The 13,491-nt window shown below is 37.0% G+C and overlaps 2 protein-coding genes across 6 annotated transcripts in view; one reads left to right on the top strand and one right to left on the bottom strand.

Moving 5' to 3' along the window:
* The window catches only part of LOC126458311 (hydroxyacylglutathione hydrolase, mitochondrial), a 111,333-nt gene that overhangs the window by 79,666 nt on the left and 18,176 nt on the right, over positions 1–13,491 (top strand). For 4 of the 5 annotated variants that reach the window (XM_050095254.1, XM_050095258.1, XM_050095257.1 and 1 more), the window contains exon 6: positions 4,642–4,987. In XM_050095254.1, coding sequence (XP_049951211.1) covers positions 4,642–4,769 — 128 coding nt within the window. In that variant the 3' untranslated portion in view covers positions 4,770–4,987. Of the gene's footprint in view, positions 1–4,641; positions 4,988–13,491 lie in introns of those variants that run through there. The other variant, XM_050095256.1, reaches the window with a different exon arrangement.
* The window catches only part of LOC126458312 (high mobility group protein B2), a 35,028-nt gene continuing 33,936 nt past the window's right edge, over positions 12,400–13,491 (bottom strand). The window contains exon 5 of the mRNA XM_050095260.1: positions 12,400–13,122. Within this exon, the coding sequence (XP_049951217.1) occupies positions 13,024–13,122 (99 nt within the window). The 3' untranslated portion in view covers positions 12,400–13,023. The remainder of the gene's footprint in view (positions 13,123–13,491) is intronic.

The following is a 13,491-nucleotide window of genomic DNA, read 5'->3' as shown; positions in this document are numbered from 1 at the left end:
CTTAAATATAACTTTCAGTCAGCGTTACCTTAGCCCTAAGTTAATACACGGACCTCAAAATGTGCAGCATGCCTAGTTTGCTATAGAACAGAGCACACCAGAATGTATTAGCACTGTCTATTGCATACATTTACCATAAGGAATCAACCAGTGACAGTAAAGCACACACTACACCAGTTACTAACAGTGGCTTGATGAACACACAAATTCGTGATGAAAAAATTGCATGAAGAATTGCTTCTAAAACAAAAAGGAATGAGATAGAAGCTTGTTGGTATCAAGAATGAAATTCAAATTGTAGAAATTCTTTGTGGAGCAATGCTCAACTACATCTGCATCTACATGGATACTCTGCAAATCACTTTTAAGTGCCTGGCAGAGGGTTCATCGAACCACCTTTACAATAATTCTCTATTATTCCAGGCTCATACGGTGTGCGGAAAAAAATGAATATTTATATCTTTCTGTGCAAGCTCTGATTTCCGTTAGTTTATTATGGCAATTGCTTCTCCCTATGATGGTTGCTGTCAACAAAATCTTTTCGCGTTCGGAGGAGAAAGTTGACAATTAAAATTTTGTGAGACTCCACCACAACGATAAATGCACTTGTTTTAATGGAGTCCATCCCAGATCCTGTATCATGTCCATTACACTCTCTCACATATTTCGCAATAATACAAAACGTGCTGCCCTTCTTTGGACTTTCTTGATGTACTCTCAATTCTATCTGGTAGGCTTCCCACACCGCACAGCAGTATTCTAAAAGAGGACGGACAAGTGTCATGTAGACAGTCTCATTAGTAGATTTGTTACAGTTTCTAAGTGTCCTACCAATAAAACACAGTCTTTGGTTAGCTTTCCCCACAACATTTTCTGTGTGTTCCTATCAATTTAAGTTGTTCATAATTTTAATTCCTAGGCGTTTACCTAAATTTATGGCCTTGAGATTTGACTGATTTACTGTGTAAGCGAAGTTTAATGGATTCCTTTTAGCAGTCATGTGGATGACATCACACTTCCCATTATTTAGGGTCAATTGTCAACTTTCACACCATACAGATATCTTTTGCAATTTGTTTTGATCTTCTGAAATCTTTACTACTCGAGAAACAACAGTGACATCTGCAAACAACCTAAAACAGCTGCTCCGATTGTCTCCTAAATTGTTTATATAAGTAAGGAACATCAAAAGGCTTATAAAACTATCTTGGGGAATGCCAGAAATCACTTCGGTTTTATTCGATGACTTTCTGTCAGTTACTATGAACTGTGACCTCTCTGACTTAAAACCATGAATCCAGTCACATAACTGAGACAATATACCATAAGTATGCAATTTCATTACAGGATGCATGTGTAGTGCAGTGTCAAAAGCCTTCTGGAAATCTAGAAATAAATCAGTTTGACATCCCTTGTCAATTGCACTCAACACTTCATGTGAGTAAAGACCTAGTTGTGTTTTACAAGAATGATGTTTTCTACATCTCTGTTGACAGTGTGTCAGTAAACCATTCATAATTTTTGAACACAATATATGTTCCAAAATCCTGCCGCATATCACTGTTAATAATATGGGCCTGGTAAGTTAAGTGGATTACTCCTACTGCATTTCTTGAACATTGGTGGCGACCCGTGCAACTTTCCAGTATTTGGGTGCAGATCTTCCGTTGAGCGAAAGGTTGTGTATGATTGCAAAGTATGGAGCAGTTGTATCGGCGCTCTCTGAAAGGAACATAACTGGTAGACAGTCTGGATCGGAAGACTTGCTTTTGTTAAGTGATTTAAGCTGTTTCACTACTATGAGGATATCTACTACATTACTCATGTTGGCAGCTGTTCTTCATTCAGATTCGGGAATATTTACTTCGTCTTCTGTGGTGAAGGGATTTTGGAAGGCTGTGTTTGGTAACTCTGCTTTGGCAGCACTGTCGTCGATAGTATTTCCATTACTATCACACAGAGAAGGCATTGGCAATAAAGTATTTTATACTGCTCAGAGCAATGATCAGTAGGTGGTGCTTTTGACAGAAGCAAAGGGAGCATGGCACTGCCACTCGCAGAGTTCTGGTGCATGCGGTGTTCGCAAGCAGACATTCTGCATGAAATGTGTCTCAAAAATTTTATTGGCAAGAACTGTTACCACTGGTGTGTCCAAAAATGAAATATGTTGTAGCTTTGCCACCATTACACTCGTGACTCCAGCATTCAGACAAAAGATGCTCTAAAAATTTAGGCAACAAGTGGTCTCGAGCATTAGACATCGCATTCAGATTCACATACAGTTACCCATTAGACCATGTGTGTAGATGCCGCACAACAGCTCTAACTGAAGACAACTTTCTCCAGAAACTGCTGCAGCCTACAGTGTTGGCAGATTGTGCACATAGGTGGGTTTAGAATACTATCAGTATGGATATGTTGCTTGTCCAATGTATTGATTGGTACTGACTTAGACTCTACAGCAGCTGGCTATCGTCCAGGTTCAATGTCAAAGAGTGTATATGACATACATTCCCATGGTGGCAGAAAGACAAAATGTGCTGCTTGTTCATCACTCCCCTCCTCGCATCTCACATTTGCCCTCATGCTCAGCCAAGCTCCCACCCATTCAAATTTTCCAAATCAAGTCTGCATATGACTTCTTTTTCTGAAGCTTTGTCTGTGAATGTAAGACAACCCCTACGTTAACACTTGGGCAGGTGTGCCATTTCCTGTAACAGGAGCAGGCACATGACATACTTACACGTGTAATGAAGTTAAACGTATATGAGCAAAATCATAGTTTAATCTGAGTTCAATTAAACAATGACAAAATGAAATTAAATTATATGAGCTAAATCACTGTTTAATTAAACAAAAATAAAATGAAGTTTCATTATATCACTCTGTTGTCACATACAAGTGTTACCCCACAGTAGTGACCCACTTGAAGCATTAAACATCAAAGTTGCATCAGATCTCTGCTAACCACTTATTTGATTACTAATTATATTTTAGATAACTGTCTCATTGTGGGATTTTGCTGCTAGCTCAGAATTTGAGTGATTTTCTTACACAGATCGCGAATTTTTTCTCACCTAGCTCGCTGTTTATTTTATATTATTGCTGCCTACGTGGATGTATGACAACAAAACTTATCACTGTGTTAAGTAAAGCAATGATGAAGGAATTGGTATGACCTCACAATATTGTAAAACTGGGTGGTTGGTTGAAAATAAAAACTTTCTAGTCCTGTGGGTAAGGGAGAAATCAACCCCCTCATGTATCTTCATCCATGTGGAAGATATTGCCTTGTGAAATTGGATGAATCTTTTTTAAAACTCCTGCAATAAAACTCTTGCAGTTTTATTTAATTTGATGTAAAGTATTCATTTGTACTACTATTTGGTTCTAGTATAGCTGTCTTCTTTTAGCACTTAACACTTTTATTTGCCATAAGTAATTCACTTTAGTTTGATTGTCATTTTTATTGCACTTTAGATGAGAGATTTCATTAAAGATGTGCAAAGAAAATGTGTCGGATTTTAGAACTTGTAATACAACAATTCAGTGTCTGGTTTACTACTTCCTCCAAGCCCACAATATATCTGTTCATGCTTTCTTTACTGGAGTGGTATGTTTTGTACATTTTCTTATTGTCTGGTCAGTTCAGTTCTGAAAGTTCAACAAGAAATGCAGAATTATCAGAAATTTTCAAATCAAGACAGAACCATCTCTTATCAATATCATCCTGTCAAATTACTCATCTATCTTTATAAACTTAAGTTAGCTCAGTCATACTTCTGTATCTAACCTGTAACTATATACCAAACTCTGATCAGTACATTCTGCTGTTTCATTGGACTAACTTATTCCTTTCATTGAAATCTGCAATTATCGTAATTTTCTTCTCTCTTGATAATTCTTGTATGAGACTTTGTAGTTAAAATAGGAATACTTGTGTTAATTTATTATCTGGCAGTCTACATATCAAACTTATTGGGATATTTTGTTCCTTTACTATTATCCTAACTTTGAAACATACCCACCTTATTCAGAAACTATACATTTTTACCTTACATGTTGAAGAATTTTTAGTAAGTATTATATGCAGGTGCCTCCAAGAAATCTGTTACTTGTACAAAGCTGCTGGATACAATAAATTTTCTAATTTATTAAAGATTATGATTTGGTATTCTGTACTCCTAATGCTAATTTAGGCACAGGGGCCATAACATTTCGTTGTTCCAAACATGCAAAAATTTATTATCAACATTTTTTTCTGCTATGCTGATGAAACCCAATTACTAAATTCGTCAAAAATGTGCTTTTGCCTAAAGTTTAAAGATTTTGCTTCTTTAGGCAGCTTGTCATCTTTTCACACAAATTTAATTTCCTGTATTGTTCACAATTTTGCACAACAGGAAACACTGTGTTGAATTTTATAGTTCCTAATCTGGTCAAATGTTATAAATTTATTAAGATCTACAAATATTTCTACTACTCTATTACACTGTTCTGACATTGCAATTTATTTTGTTGTATTTCTCACATTGACCATTCAAAGCTGGTGAAAGTGAAATAGTTTGTGTTGACACTAACTGTATCTAAGTGTAAACATATTTTACATTAGGTATGTGTGTGCTTTCTTCCCCCCTGTAGGTGAAGAAAAGCGAATAAACCCATTTATGCGTGTACATGAGTCATCAGTACAGAAGCATGCCGGATTAAGTGAAGCAATTGCTACAATGGGAGCCATCAGAAAGGAGAAAGACTCTTTCAGAGCATAAAAATTTCAGAAGACTTATAAAAAGGTACTAAAAGGCAATGTTAAATGTAAATTTTACATTGTAATACATTGGTTTTTATGTTCACATATTTTGCTGTATATAAAAATATTGTAAAAAAAAAATTGCTGTGATGCTGATATTTTTAAAATACTGTGCTGTCAAGTTGTCATAAAACATCAGCAGTTAATAAACTGGTTCTGTCCATTTAACCAAACTAATTTGTGTGTGTTATGGCTTCAATTTCAATGAAGGAGTGCAGTGTGTGTGTGTGTGTGTGTGTGTGTGTGTGTGTGTGTGTGTGTGTGTGTGTGTGTGTGTGAGAAGGGGGGGAGGGGGAGGGGGTCCTCCAATAGTTTCTCATAAGAAGGAACCTGTAAGGTGCAAGGTGTGATCTTTACATGTGGCTGCCATGAGACTGGCTGTCCAACGCAAGCACTGTTTGCTTTTGGATGTGACTCATGATGGTCACAGCATTGCATAAGTGAGCAGTACACAGTGCTGCAATACGTATAGCCAGAAGAAATTTGAACGAGTGTCAATGAGCCACTCGGACAATGTAATGCATTGTCAGTCACACAACAAAAAAATCGACACACACATCCTATTCTGTGTTTTTAGTGACAATGTGGTTTGCTGCTAAATACAGTCGAAGAAAAAAGCTCATTGCATAAAATATTTCAGAACCTGCATCATTCTTTTTAGTTATCACAGCTGCTAATTTTCACATTTAAACTATTGTACTGTTCCAGTTTGCATTACTGTGAACCTGTTGATGGTGGGAGGGTAAACAAGGACTTCATCCCAGGTATATCCTATCAGTTATGCTACAGAAGAAGTAATATGCTTCATCATGAATAAATAGCCTCTATTAAAGAAATAAATGATTATCACTATGACCCTAGTGTCATGGAGCACTTTTCAAATTTGTTGACCTTGTTGCTTGAGAACTTTCTTAAGTGTCAGTTTCCACATGCATAAACTGATATTATTTTATATCAAAAGTCATAACTTTGTGACATGTTATAACAACCTGCTCCATCATGACCCAAAAAGTAGTATGAAGATTTTTTCATCCTACTATTGGAGAGCTACAATGTGGCGTCGTCGTCTTGTTGTAAATTGTCATTAAATTCCAGTTTAGCACTGTTGCTATCCATCGCTTTACACACTACCACCTGCTACTGTGATTGCATCTTTGGGAGTACTCCCAGCAGCTGTGGAGTTGGGTCCATGTTGAGAGACAGCTGCCATCACAGCCACTTAGCAGCCACACATTCTGAAATACTCTTTTAAATCTAAATCATGGTATTTTATTTGTCAGCTATAGAGCAGAACAGGCCTTTGCATCATTGTCAGTAACAGAGCAGCATGTTGTAAAACAACTGTTCCTCGCTACCCTCCACTTTTCCATAACAAACTACAATGAAGACATTGGCATAAAATGTTTCTTCTAGAGCTCCTTGTAGTAACTGCTGGCTGATTCTTGTTGTTTCCAAAAATACTAGGACCAAATGCTAAAATCTGACTAATGGATTATGGTAATTATTCATACCAGCATTTTATTGCACAGTAAGTAAATACATAGGCACTGAATTATCATTCATTGCCACTATATTTGTTGTAAGAAGTCATTTTGAATTAAGAAATAATGTGTGTTGCCAAAAGAACATTTGTCCTTGCTTTTACTGTAATGGCAAACACTAAGTTTGCAGCAAAGCCATTGCTAATAATCACATACTGCTGGTAATTTTATTGTGCAATAAAAATGTAAGTTTGCTAGTCTATATGATGACATAATCCTATCCACAGTTAGAACTGAGTAATTTTAAAAAGTGTTGCCAAACTTTCAGTATAAGGTACGTTATTTACCTCAAGATGTACAGGGTTAGACTAAAATTACACGTTTAATACTACTAAAGTAACCTGTTGCCTTTCAAAACAGCTTCTATGTCATCTTGAAATGAATAAATTGAGATCCTACATGTTTTTCAAGGAAATCTTATTCCATTCTTCTTGCAAAATAGTGGCAAGTTCAGGTAACAACGATGGAGGTGGATAACGAACATCCAAAGTAGACAACAAAGGCTCAATAATATTGAGAGATCTGGTGACTGATTATCAGGACAGATGCAACAATTCGTCCTCATGCTTATAAAACCAGTTCTAGATGACGCAAGTTGTGTGAATAGGGCCCTTGTCATCTTGGAACACAGTAGCACTGTTGGGGAACAAACCTTGTACAGTGGGAGAGAACTGATCAGTGACAATGGTCACGTGATCCTTGTCATTAGCGCAACCTTGCAGAATACCGATGAGCCCTACGGAATACAATATGGCTGCCCAAATCATCACCTAAACCCACCATGTTTCACTCTTGGCCTATGAACTCTGCCAGAGGTGGGAAACGGCATGAAACAAGGCACATCTGACCAAATGACTTTCTTCCATTGCTCCACAGTCCAAGTTTTATTGCTTTGGCACCACATTTTCCAGTTGCAGGTATTTGAATCACTGAAGAGTGGATTGGAATGCCAGTTCACCCTGCAGTTCCCTAGTTATGGAGCTTCCTTCACATTATTTTAGTGCTGACAAGGTTTGCAAGTGTGACATCCAGTTCTGCAGCATCTTTTGTAACTGTCATTCTCTTATTTTTTGCCACAATGCTCTTCAGGGACACCATCATGACCACTTAACATACACTTGTGCACTGATTTAGCAGATTATATTTTCCCTCTTTCTTTGTATGGTGTCTCCCTGAAACACCAAATACTTCAGCTACTTTGGTTATGAAGCACTGACCATACAAGCACCAACAATTTTCCCATGTGCAAAGTCACGTTGTCCTTAAATAATTTCACTAACAACTACACAGAGCACTGTTCTGACCACAAATGACACTTGGACACTTGCATCTTATTGAAGGCTTGGCACAGGTGCCATTGGTGATCAGATACAGGGTGTCTCAAAAGAAACTTTCTTTTTGATGTGTCAGAGTAAAATAGAGATTGAAGTCCATTGACAAAATCTTTATTCAGGGTGTATACGACCCGGGAGATCCGGGAAAAACCCGGGAATTTTTTCATCCGGGAGAAAACCAGGAAAAACCTGGGAATTTTTTTGAATTCCGGGAATTTTTCTTTGTTTTAGTTATCAGTGAAATTTTTGTGATTTTGCCTGGTAAGAACCAATTCTCCAACAAATAATTTTATTGTACCCCGCTTCTGCAGAATAATACTGCAGCAACAAAACATGAATGAGAAAAAAAATAACGAAAATAAAACTGAAGTAGCACAGTAAATGCGCCATATACAACAGCAAAACATAGTGCTCATACGAGTGTCTGCCAACAGCAAAGTGTGTCAAAGGCTTTAGGAAGACTATGCAATGCCTCCTAACAACAAATTGCCTTCGATGAGCGTGACATGACAGTTGTGTACATTAGACTCGTTTGAGTAGTTGCGGGTGGGCTCTTGTGCATGCGCAGTTGTGTCGCGTATGGGTAGTACCTTCTCCCGCTTCTGCCTACAGATGTGTGGCTGGGCGGCGCTATCTACTATTGTCCCGGTTCGGAAATATCGTAGATACGGGGCTGATGCACGGAGAAATCTGAGCTGTAGTGGGGAGGTGGGTAGTCTCCATGTGACCCGTGTTTACGTTTAGTGATTTTGCTGTTTCCTCTTCATTTATTGCCCTCACATTAAATGAAAACAAAACGGATTTCTGTGGTCGGGAGCTATCAAATGAATTAAAATGCGTTCGCATAATTACGGAAGACTAAAATATGTTATTAGTTTCAGGTTTTATTTCCATCTTTCTGACAGTCAAGAATTAATAAACTTGCACAACAATGAACTTATTTTTGTCGGTTTGCTAAAGAGATTTGGCTTTTATTAATCTTTAGCGCTGAGGTAGTCAATTTATTTGAAACGAAGTGTTTCATTTCACACTGTTGGCTAGTTTAAACTATTCGCTGCATTTCAAGTGCACATTTTCCATCTCCTAGCTCGCATGGTATTATGCCATAATAAAGACTCAAACATGAGATAATACAGTACTGGTAATCAAGAAAATTTGCATCCGAATCTGGACATACGAATGTGTACATTCAGCCGAATTATGTATTTTAGTATGGTTCACAAAATTCCGATGCTCTTGAAGTATCCTCTGATGCCTTGTTTCTTTTGTAATATACTGCAGATCTTTTAATGTTTTACACGTACGAATGTAATAGCTTCCTGCGTCGTCATAGCTGCCCAAGAGCAGTGGCGCCTGTTATATGGCGCTCTCTGGCAACTGCTGAAACGAATCAGTTTCTAACAGGTCACAGGAAAATATGGTGGTTTGAAAAGCGTTACTTTCAAAGTAAATTTCCTTTAAATTATATTAAAAAACTAAACACCCACCTCGATTGCATTGAAGGTTCTTAAATTTCCTTTTACATAAGATGAACAATGTGCGATAATGTACGATGAATTTCTTAAATCACAAGAGCGTTTGACTCTCAATTAAAAATCAACTCTTTGAGTAAGACTGACTAGAAGAATTTCGAGCTCAGAAGATCAGACACTTAAGTCGTTATTAAAAATTTTAGTAGTACACATTAGTGTGATATATCTCAAAGTGTAACACGTGCAAAAAGATCAATATTATATGTGGAAGCTTAGCTTCTCTTTTACAATGTCTTTGCTTACAGCTTATTGATCTTAGAGCCACGATTATATGTGAAACCATTGTTTTTCTTGTAGCAACACTATGTACATTAATTTAAACCATTAACTTTTCTTATTTGTGTGTTTGCACTACTTAAGAGTGATCTTGCTATTGGCTGACTACATCACGTGTCCTACGCTGTCATCAGCTGGCGAGCTCACGTGACATGAGCTATGACTGGCTTACAAAAGCACGTCGCAATCTCGATTTCAATTCTTTGGAAAGTAACGTGCAGTGTTTGGTGGAATTCGAATTCATACCTTGGTAACACGAAAATATGCAGCGTACATGTTGCTGCACATCAAAGATCTTTGTAAAACGTGTGTCCCCCCCCACGAGTTTCGTTTTCTAAAGTGCCGGGAATTTTTCATCGGCGTATAAAACCATAAACATTCAAATGACTGATAAGTTTTACAGTGCCGAGGAAAAGTAAACAGTAACTTAACACGGGAATAGTTTATTTTCACCCGGGAGAAAGTGTATTTTTAACCAGGAAATCCGGGAATTTTTTTTTTCCTTGTCCATGTATACACCCTGTTATTACTGAAATACACAGTTAAGGAATTTATTTCTTAAACATGTCATTTAAATGCAATCCAGTGTGCCTATTCACTCGTTTAAGCAATGAACAAAATTTTGCATGGCAACTTGGCATTCTGAAACTGGGATGGCTGCCGGTTCACTATTGTTATTTTCTTTAGTTTCCTCCAGAGAAGTCAGATTATTGGCACACTCTTCTGCTGTGACATATCCCCATAAGAAAAAAATCCATAGGGCTCAAATCTGAACAGCAGGGAGGCCAATTTAAGTCACCCCTCCTGGGATGAGTTTCCAAGAGGAATTTCATGAACCCGCAGTATAGATGTATTGGAAAAGAAAGCTCTTCAGATATAAACTTTCTTCTGAAACACTCTGAACAACAGCGCAACCTGTAAGCTTGGCTACTATCTGCACTTTTGTTCAAGCATGTATTTCTTGCCATGTTTCCATATTTTTGCCCAAACCCTGTACATCTGAAGAATTTTGCAAAGCATATGTTTCGCAATTCATTAAAGTGACAGACCTATGTGAGCAAAATAAAAGATTAATCAGATACAGCAAAGGGCCACTTTGCATGTTTATGAAATAACTTTATTGCGTCACCAATTCTCTTATGAAAGATATTAGAATGAATACAAGAAGAGTATTATATCCCTGTTAGTGAGTCACAACATATCATTGCATGGAATAAGAATCTTGTGAAGAAGAAATAATATTAAAGTAGTTTGATGCTGTGACTCAAATTTATTTCCATGGCTCACATTGCAGTGGTGTACAAAATGTGTCATTAAATCATTTTGCTGCAGAATATTTCTATACTGATTAGCCACTACATTTTCATACATACTGAAGAACAACAGCTTTTTTCATGATCAATACTTAAGACCAGAAGGGCTAACCAGTTCTACAGGTTTCATTAGGCATTCTTACGAGGTTATACGTCCACTATAAGTAGCATCTGTAGTGTATTCACAATGAGATGAATGCATTCTGATACTGACCACCATATCAGCTGTCAACTGCTACATATTGCTTATTTACATACTTAAAAACTAAGAGAGCATATAACAAAAGCTTTCAGGACTTGTGGAATTGAAATGGTTAGTTTCATATTGAATGATGGTGCTTATTGCTACTAATTCCATACCAGTTCTCATAACCAATTTAAAATTAAAGAGGACCAGTAGTAAAACTTGCAGTGTAGCAATAAAAAGATTGATTACAATTCTGAACATTTATTAACATGTGATACTGACTTCTAAGTGCACAAAAATCGCTTTAAATTAGTCTCATTATATTTCTCTCCATTCATAATTCATTAATATTGTTGCTACTGTCTGACCAGCAGTATCAATAATGGGAGTCCATTGGCTTCAGCATACCAGCCAAATAACTTAACCACTATGCTATGGTGGGATTTCAAAAATCAATGTTTATTATTGCAGCTTTATTCATCCAGCGCAGTGGTCTTTAAGTGTCTTGGGTCCACAGGGAAACATAAATACTCGTGACTCCTTTTGCACATAACAACTAATTCAAAGTATTGGGTAAATAAACTTATGTGTCAAAGTATAGTAATTTCTTTATTAATTATTGGAAACACATTTCAATGAACTTTGTCATCAGTTCTTCAAATCTTGAGAGAAGATTGGAAATTGCAACTTGCATCTCTTTCTCTACAGTCATTTGCAATCTGTATTTCGTGATGATGACTGCCAGTGCTAACAAAACCTACATCAAGTAAGTAGGATCTTGCAACAAGTATCAAAACCTGTAGGGTCTTGTTACCTACTTGTGGATACTCCTGCTTCAATGTGCCCCAAAACTCTAGCAGTAATGAGGAAATTAACTTAGATTTCAATTGGAATCTGAAAAAATATCAATAAGTTGCTCTTGTTCTTCAAAAATAAGTGTTGATGAAAGTTCTGTACATAAATTTTAAATTTACCTCTTTTTAGCCAGTAGTTCCTAGTGATTTCGCAGGATTATCTTTGCAAAATTATAAACTCTGAGAGAGCTGAAGCCTGCTTATATGTCACTGTTCATGATGACAACTGGAACAAATCTTTATTTATATAGTTCTAGTACCCTTTGTCATTCTCTGAGGACGAAGGTGTATCTGGTACTGCCCATGATGGGCTTCATCACTCGTCAATAGATGTACTGATTTGGAACACACAATAACATTCACTTCCCTGTGGCTACATATGCAAAATTCTGTATTAGATCGCTGAGGTAGGCAGTGACCAGATACGAAACACAAGTGGGCCAAAGCCAACTAACTTCTGCTGATCCAGAACTGGGAACATCTTGTTCACCTCTTGGGAACAGCCACACATACAGCCAGCATGGGGAGGAAAAAAAAGAAATTCCTGCACAGTCATATAAACAGTTTTTAGTTTATTATTCTTTCCATGTCACATCCATGAATGGAGCAGGAAGCAGCTCTGTAATGTGACAGAGTATCATACGGAATAGATATACCAGACCTACCAACAATCGAATTACTGCAGCAGGTCGCTATCTTGCAGCCATGTTTCATCTCGTAGTATGCTACACAGAACTCGTGCCCTTTACTGCTGTCTAAAAATATGTAGTAAAATGTCTTCTTTTTGTAAATTTACTTTACAAACACAGGTTCCACCATTGGTCAAGTGTACCGTAATGGGTGTCTGTGCCTTTAACCTGTAGCTGCCACCATCCATTCAAGAGGAACAAGCTTAAGTAAAAAGGTATCTACTGGAGTGATACATTATTTCAACTTCCCCAAGAAAGCTCTTCTTACACATATCTTTAATTGGCTTCACCGCCTCTAGATACATTGGCATGAAAATAAATACAGTGACAAATTGAGGTTGTAAGCCAATGTCACATTTCACTCCAGTGTTCAATTTACACAAGAAGACAAAGCACTCCTAACCTCCATCCAAAATAACAGATACCAACAAACAGTGTGTTTGATTCCATGTGTGGCTGTATATTTGTTAGTTTAGTTCATTTCATTTCACACATCATCTTCCACAGGAGTCTGGGTTCGCTTTGCATACATCTGCATCTCGGCTGCATACTTCTCCTTTGACTTCTCGTACATATCGTAGTAAACCTGTAACACAGTGCCATGTACCAAGATATTATAACACTACTGGTATTACAGCTTACCTATGTACTTACCATAAAGAAATAATGCTTATTAAAAAAACTCCTAGCAGCAGTAAAGAGAAATTGACATAAGCAGCTGCAAGCTTGAAATAATTGTGTATTTCAGTTCCTGACCATTATACAAAATCATGTATTCTGTAGTAAAATGCACATGAAACACAGTTTATGATGTTGTCTCCACCAATGACAACTTTTATTTATTTATTTATTTATTTTTTTTTTTGAAAAAATTAAACTTCAAAGAGCATGTTTTATGTTAAGGTTGTATCTATGACAGACACAAGGACACTAATACATAATTGTAACTAAACAA

The sequence above is a fragment of the Schistocerca serialis genome, chromosome 2 (genome assembly GCF_023864345.2).
Source record: "Schistocerca serialis cubense isolate TAMUIC-IGC-003099 chromosome 2, iqSchSeri2.2, whole genome shotgun sequence".
Lineage (NCBI taxonomy): Eukaryota > Metazoa > Arthropoda > Insecta > Orthoptera > Acrididae > Schistocerca > Schistocerca serialis.
Note: the sequence above shows the minus strand (reverse complement) of the source record. Positions and strands in the feature narration are given on the sequence as shown.